This window comes from Quercus lobata, chromosome 12, assembly GCF_001633185.2.
Source record: "Quercus lobata isolate SW786 chromosome 12, ValleyOak3.0 Primary Assembly, whole genome shotgun sequence".
Lineage (NCBI taxonomy): Eukaryota > Viridiplantae > Streptophyta > Magnoliopsida > Fagales > Fagaceae > Quercus > Quercus lobata.
In genome coordinates, this window is record NC_044915.1 from 32,429,478 (window position 1) to 32,437,251 (window position 7,774).

Sequence of the window (7,774 nt, forward strand, 5' to 3'; positions counted from 1 at the left end):
GAATAAACACAAAAGTTATTCGAAATAACAAAATTGAATATTACCCACTAATTTATTTTTCCAAACCAAAAAAAAAAAAAAAATCACCCACTAATCAAAATTTAACTTTGGAACAAAACAACAACAAAAAAAAAGTACCTAAACAATCTCATGTTGTGTACTTAACTGAACTATGATCCCACAAAAGGGTGTAGGGGGGTTTTGATTAATGAAAAGGGGGATAAAAATGCTTTCACGACACTTCCTAAATCTTTGTTTGATTGTATTTTTTTTCGAAGTTAAAGTGACACTTTAGTTAATGTTTATAAAAATAATTCAATATTCACATACCTTGTAAATACACAATTTCGATGGCAGTCTCACAAGGTAACGCGACCCTCACTGCAAGTCTGCAATACGTGACTCATTTCTCTTGGTCTGCTCTCTCTTTGTAGTTTGTACAACATGAATTGTTGAAATCAATATTGACCCTTAGATTTGTGTATGACTTGGACTAAAAAGCCATTTCTCTCTCATCAATTCTCAATCCAACGGTTACCAACTATGGTTGCACAAATCCTTTTTGTCCCAAGACTACAAGGTCAAGGTCACCATCCCTCGTTAGTTCTTAGACAAATCCTACAAACAAGTCTGCATGATAATACCAAAGTTTTACCATATACGACTCTCATAAAGTCTTCAGTTTCTTTTCCCAAACGGACTTTGAGCTTTTGCCTATGAAGTATAAAGACTCTCTCTGTTTTCCATATTAACAAAGTTCTTGAATTTTTGCTTGTTCATGAACTGTGGCGAAGAATATCCAATCATGGGATTTTCAATGAATGGTTTCTTTTTCCTATTGTGCCTCTTAGCCATATCTTCTTCTTCTCCTTCATTTGGTGACAGCTCTGAACAAATAGTGACAAACATGAGCTATGTTATATCTGCAAGAAATCTCAAGCCTTACCACTGGCGTTACATTAAAGGTTTGAGCTTATGATGATAAGTCTTTGCAGTCTTTTTCATTGTTTTCCACTTTTCCTTGCTTGCTTTATTATATGTCCATGGACTGATTGATTGTTTCTGGGTTTGCTTTAAAAAATATATATCAATGTTTTTAATGTGGGAGTCTTTAATTGTTGAAATTTATTTTTTGCTGAAGGGTCTTTGTTAAATTTTTAGTATCGTATATTTTTAATTTGTATTAGATATTGGAGGAGGGAATTAATACAATATGAAAATAGGGATACACAATTTTTAAGAAATGACACTCCGTCTTGCCCATTTTTTGAATTATTTTGCCGGTAGAGTGTCATTTTTTATCATTTGGACAGGAAAGCGGGATAGTGTCAATTTTGGTTATTTGGAAGTATAGTGTCATTTATTGAAAATCGGTTATAAGCTTATAACAAAGTCTAATTTCGCTATATCTTAGGAGTATAACTGTATTAGTGTAATTTACCTAAAATTAAAAAATAAAAAAATAAAAATTATGCTCTTTAGTGTTCTTTATTCTTTCAATAGGATATATATATATATATATATATATATATATAATATGCATATTTCACTCTCATAGCATATATAATCCTAGATCCCAAACCACACTTTGAAAAATTAAACGATATATATATACTATCGATGCCTTACTGTTTTTTTGAATGGTTGCTTTTATCTTGCACAGGCACATTAGCAAAGAATCGTTGAATTCAATGTTATAAAGACTAAAAAGAATAAAATAAGAAAGTAGTAATCGTTTATGACCCAACCTACTCACATACTTTTTTTTTTTTTATAATACCCAGTCACATACTTTAGAATGTTTTGTCTGTCAGCTTTTAGGAATTTCTGACCATGGGTCATATAACAAATTCTTAATGCATTAGTGTCAAGTTCAATTTAATAATACTAAAGTCATTAGCTGCCTTGCATTAACTCTTAAGATGCACCACAAATAATTATAGATTTCTTGCGGCTAGTTTTGCTTCTTATTATAACCAGTATAAGAATTTCTTAGCCATTACTATAAGAATCTAATTAATTATATAGTGAAGAATGATGAAGATGATGGGATGGATGGAATAGACTAGGCAGCATATTTGGTACAATCATTAAAATGCGATATGTAGGCAGGGGGAGTTAATGTCACTATTTCTTTTGTTATACGGAAATACAACGATATCGAAAGGAGTACCTATCTTCTTCTTCTTTTTTGAGCAAGTGGAAGTGTTAAGGATTTTCCTCTTGTTCCCCATGCATTTTTCTTTTTCTTTTTTAAGAACAAAAAGAAGAAGAAAGAGTACAAATAATTCTTTTTCAGCAAGTTGTGCATTAAAAACATTACTCATTTCGATCATGTCTAAAAGGTCCTAGTATGATTTAGATCAACTTTTTCAAGATCTTAACTATTGTGAAAGCATATGTATATGCTTTATATTCATCCAGTGAAAAAATAAATATGCTTTGTATTTCAAAGTTTGATATAGACTATATTGGTTTCAGTTGAATTGCCACCTCCTTCTTTTTACGCGTCAGCATCTATTGAATTATCATCAAACGTCAAACTTGTGAGTATATTCAGATATTTTATGTAGTAAGAATGTTGCAAATCTATATAACCTACATAATATTTGAAAGTTAAAACGTAATATTTATTATTACTACATTCTTTTTAAATCACATCAGCCTAGCATTTTGGTCCATTCGGACTATTTCGGTGCACTTACTTAAGAATGGAAATTTAGGTTGAGAGTAATTATTATAAATCCAAATTTATTAAAAATATAGATCTCAAACTCGTTTTTTCTAATTGTTTAGCATCTTTATTCTTGGAATCAGCCTCCCAAATAAATGGGAGTAAGGTTGTCTACCAATCATCTCTTCCAAACTCCGGCAAAAATGAGAGCTTTGTGCATAGGGTACAACCTTTTTGTTTAGTCTCTTCTATTGAGTTATTAGAGTTTGCATTATAGGAGGTCTAATGAGGCTTTAAAGTGTCTTATCTTAAAGAAAAGTACCTCTACATCGCATTCATTACAAGGTTGTCTAACTTTTGATCCCTTTCTTGTTATGATTCATTATTGTCATTGCAGAACCTTGAACATATAGACAAGTATCCTAAGATGAAGTTGCAAATCATATGCTTTCATTTTGGTGGTCCGCCTCTTCCAGACGTCTCAAATACTGCTATAGAAGATCTAGGTAAAAAAAAGAAAAAATCATCTCATGATATGTAAATTAAATATCCATCCTTATTTTAAGTATTTCAAGGTACTATTGCATTAAGAAAAGTAAGTGATTCGGTGATAAACAGAAGGCTAGCAAATTGAAAGCTGCTGATAAATCAATTGTAATTATAATCAAAATTCTAGTACACTTTTCATACTTCAAATATGTTAACAATCATATGCTTTATGTGTTTTTTTTTTTCAGTGCTAAATGACTTGCCTAGTGGATCTGTTGGAGACATACAGAATCTTCAGAATGAAGAGCAATGCTATCCTTTGCAGGAAATGATGACATTCAAATTGTCGTCTCTGCAGGTTGTTCCTTTTTCAGTTTTGTGGTAGGATTTAAACTATTTTTGGCTGTAAATATGCTTCCTTTATTAATGCATGAGGAGGTTCTGTGTAGATCACACCCGGAGTTTACTATATTGGCCTGTTCAATGGCTTTGGACCTACTAGAACTCAATCAAAGATGGTATGTTAGGCCACTTTTACAAGCTATACATTAAAATGTTTAATACCATATATTTTTCATATTTGAAACTTAAGTTATTGAAGTTACTAATTAGTAATTGCTGCCTTATATTAGATAAATAGGGGCTCAGGATACTCTTTCACTGCAAATATTACTGTGGAGGGCTGCTTGCACCCTAGAATGTGGGGTGAATACTGTAATCGGGCAGTTGATGACCTTTCCATGGAGCAATCTGATGGGAGATATAATGAAACTGTGGAAAGCATTGCTTACAGGAATTATTCTAGGACTATATGCACACAAAAATTTGATGTGAATGCCTATGCCTTGACTGTAATGGAGGCAGTAGAACAAGTGAGGATAAGAGTGAAAAATATCAGTGAAGCTTCAAGGAACTCTGGTGAATTTTCCATAATGTTGTATGCTCGTTATAATGCACTTCCAGACAAAATTTTGTATGATTATACTACTGATATAAGTGAAGATCCTCTAGTCATCCAACTACCAAGGGCTGGTGTATGGTATTTTGCCATTGAACCAGTTTTTAAGTCATATGTACAAGAAGGAATGCAAAAAGGAAATATAGAACCTTGCTATTTGGTGGAATGGGAAGTAATTGCATGCACGCAAGAAAAGGCGGGATCAAATTGTACTTGGAAACAACACGTTCTTCAGGTTTGTTAGTATGCTGTTTGTGTGCGTGCACCATTTTATGGATTCATCTACTCTTCCAACTTGGATTGTGCTTACTTATGTAGCCTACTTTGATCAAATGTGTTTGAAATTTATCGATTTGGATTAGGAAAATGACCATTTTTATATGCGTTGATGCAGGCAATTCTTTATCAAAACCAAAACATTCCTATAGTTTATTTGCCAGACAGAGGAATTGTATTCTCAGAGTCAGTTGATTTCTATCTGGAACCCTACTTAAGCAAGTCTTCATATGGGAATGGTCATGGATCAGATTATGGTTGGACTTATTTTCTTCTGTATACAGAACAAGGCACAGAAGGTTATAATACTCACATTCAACTCACATCAGACAGAAAATTAAGTTATGGGTTATATATTAGGTTTGGTGGATTACCGTCTCTTGACATGTGGGACTATAGCTACTTGGACCAGACAAGCAAAAGCAATAACAACTCCATGTTTAAATTGTATGATACAAGTCAAGAAGGAATCAACTTGTATATCTTATATCCCACAGCAGGACTTTGGATTATTGGGTTAAGGCATCCTGTTGATTTAAATAATCAATCAAGCCCCCGAACCATGATGACAATCTCAACTGAATACTGCCCAAATCAATGCTCTGGTCATGGGACATGTGTGTACCGTCATGATTTAAGTAAATCAGCAGATTACAGGTTATTCATTTTCCCTCTTTTTCTTATTTTTTATTTTTATTTTTATAAATCTTCTGTAGTTCCAAGTTATAGCTTCAAAGGAGGACTTAGCATTTGTTTGTGGATCTCTAAATAGTTGCAGAAAACTTTAAAAAATAATCCCACGCTGCTTTTCAGATTATAAAATGTATGATATATAAGAATATTAAATAGCCTATGTTTTATCCCTAATATAGTGAACGGTTCCCAAATCAATTGAATGTCCTAGAATGAGACAGGCATGGCTTTCCATGAGTGATTTCATCATCAGCTTCTTGGCTTTTGCCCATTAGTTTTAGGGTTTTTTTTGTTGAACTGTAACACTAAGTATGCTAGTTATGTAAGTTGCTGAGGCAACTAGTTTAACTTTCCTGGATATCAATTAACCCCTTTTTAAAATGTTATTCTCAGCTACTGCTCCTGTGATAGAAACCATGGGGGATTTGACTGCAGTGTCACTCTATTATCAAAAGCAGGTTATTACACAGTACACTTTCTCTCTGTTCATGGTTAGATCCCATCTTTATTTTCAGCTTCTACATAGTCAAAATTAATTAATCATTTTGGCAAATAGTTCTCTTTCCTTTTACATTTAATTATGTATAAGCTATGTTGGTATGTTCATCATTGATGTTAATACTGTATCAATCTGAATGTGGTCTGTTATGCATCTTTCTACTCTCTTTTTTTATGTAATGCGTGCAATAGATGCTCTATTAACTACAATATTTTCTGTACTTGGTTTATTACCTAAAGGCTAATGGATGGACTGAAATGTAATGTAGAGCAGAGATTGCAAGCTATTTTTCTTATTGCATCAAATGCTGCAGCCTTACTTCCTGCATTTAAAGTCTTTCAACAGAAGGTAAGATCCAAGTCATGAGGGTCAGGTTCAAAACAAATGTAACTTAAAACTACTCTCGATGACAATCTTCATATGCAAAGAAGATTTGATTTGTTGTGACTTGTGTCATGCAGGCATTCGCAGAATGGGTGATCTTCATGTCTAGTGGAATTTCAAGTGCACTGTATCATGCATGTGATGTAGGTAGCTGGTGTGCTCTATCTTATAGTACTCTACAGGTGCGTGATCTGTTCAAAACATCTTCCTTAGTTCTACTGTTCTTAAGATTTTGGTTTCAAGTTTTAACACTTTTACTACTACTTTGGTTTCAGTTTATGGATTTTTGGCTTTCTTTCTTGGCTGTGGTGAGCACTTTTGTATACCTAACCATTTTTAGTGAACCTGCAAAAAGGACAATCCATACAGCTGCAGCCATTATTACAGCACTCCTAGCTGAAAGGGGTGCAACCAGGTATTGAACAAGATTGGCATGTATATTTATGACTTTGGATGGTTCATTTAGCAGATATAAGTGTATTTAACCATTCTAGAACCATGCAGGTCCAGTAATATTATAATTGTACTATCAATAGGGGCTTTGGCCTTTCTTATTGGATGGTTGATACAACTATGCACTCGATGCAAATCATTTTCATTTCCAGTAGGATCCTCCTTAAAGATAACTGAAAGGTACACACTTTCATGCTCAACTTAGTCACAAAATGTTCACTTAGATAACTATTTCATAAAAGGATAAAGTATAATTAGACTCATTTTCTTGGTAGATGGCGGAGTTCCAAAGACCAGTTGCTTGGTCTTATGATGGCAATCTATAGATACTTCCGCTGGGGCTATGTGCTTCTAGGTCTAATTGCAATGTCCATGGCTGCAATAAGCTGGACTAAGGAAGATGGTGAAACTTATTGGATATGGCACAGGTACAAAATAATCCATAATTGTTGCACAACTATGATTCCCCACCCCCAAAAAAAAGACTGTTTTCCCCATGTTTTTTCTCTAATTGTGCCTTCTTTTTTTTCAGCATTTGGCACATTTCTATTTACACATCAGCCTTCTTCTTTATTTGCTCGAAAGCAAAGACTCAAAATGTAGACAATCAAGAAGCACCGGCTGCAGCATCATATGAACTAACTCAGCAGGAATCATTCGCTTCAGTTTGATAAACAAGGATAAGAAATGTTACTGAGAAAGATAAAGAACCCCAAAAGAGTTGGGGTCAGGGGGAGGGAAGAATAATAAGACTTCCTCATCCTGAATGATTTGTTTAAAGAATTGTCAATATCTATATATATGAAAAAGTGAGGCTAGGAAATGCACAGATTAGACAATGGAGGCAATATCAGTTTTGATCATTTTTTTTAACTACCTTTTTTGTAGTTTTACATGATTCATGTCTTTCCAAAATATATTGATTTGCTGGGAAATTGGTAGAAAATGCTATAATTGATGAATATGCACTTTCTTTGTGGTAAATATCTTCACACTACATAAGCACAATTTCGGAGATCTATCATGTTGATGCAAATTTATTTGTTTTCTTGGCATAAATTCGTAGCTATTTAGCAAAACAACATTGTAGTATTTTTTGTTAATTATATACGATAAGATTTGGAACCTATGTCATCCGTTTCATAATAATTACTCTTTATCTTTAACTCAAAACATCAATGAAGTTCTTTTTTATTATTGGTTTTTTGGTACAAAGGCTTTTAAATATGTGAATGAAAAGAAATTTACAAGCCTTTTAGTGGAGTCACCATTAGCATGCCCCTTTGGACACAAAATCACAAATGCAGCCTGACTCACTATGTGAGTAACAATGCAAATATGCAAGTAT

At 33.4% G+C, this 7,774-nt stretch overlaps 1 protein-coding gene across 4 annotated transcripts; it reads left to right on the forward strand.

Annotated features, from left to right (window-relative positions):
* Window positions 1-437: 437 nt before the first annotated feature.
* Window positions 438-7,545, forward strand: LOC115970861. Of its 4 annotated transcripts, none has more exons than XM_031090478.1 (14): window positions 438-965; window positions 2,482-2,546; window positions 3,072-3,180; window positions 3,412-3,521; window positions 3,613-3,681; window positions 3,796-4,356; window positions 4,516-5,054; window positions 5,484-5,581; window positions 5,858-5,937; window positions 6,051-6,155; window positions 6,249-6,388; window positions 6,478-6,606; window positions 6,702-6,854; window positions 6,959-7,545. In XM_031090478.1, exons 1-14 carry the CDS (start codon window positions 779-781, stop codon window positions 7,095-7,097), a joined length of 2,484 nt encoding a protein of 827 aa, XP_030946338.1. In that variant the 5' UTR covers window positions 438-778; the 3' UTR covers window positions 7,098-7,545. The 4 variants fall into 4 exon arrangements, with proteins under 4 accessions (XP_030946338.1, XP_030946339.1, XP_030946340.1 ...); XM_031090479.1 differs by lacking the exon at window positions 2,482-2,546 and adding an exon at window positions 2,818-2,897 and having other exon boundaries at window positions 5,484-5,548; XM_031090481.1 differs by lacking the exon at window positions 2,482-2,546 and having other exon boundaries at window positions 439-965.
* The last annotated feature ends 229 nt before the right edge of the window (window positions 7,546-7,774 follow it).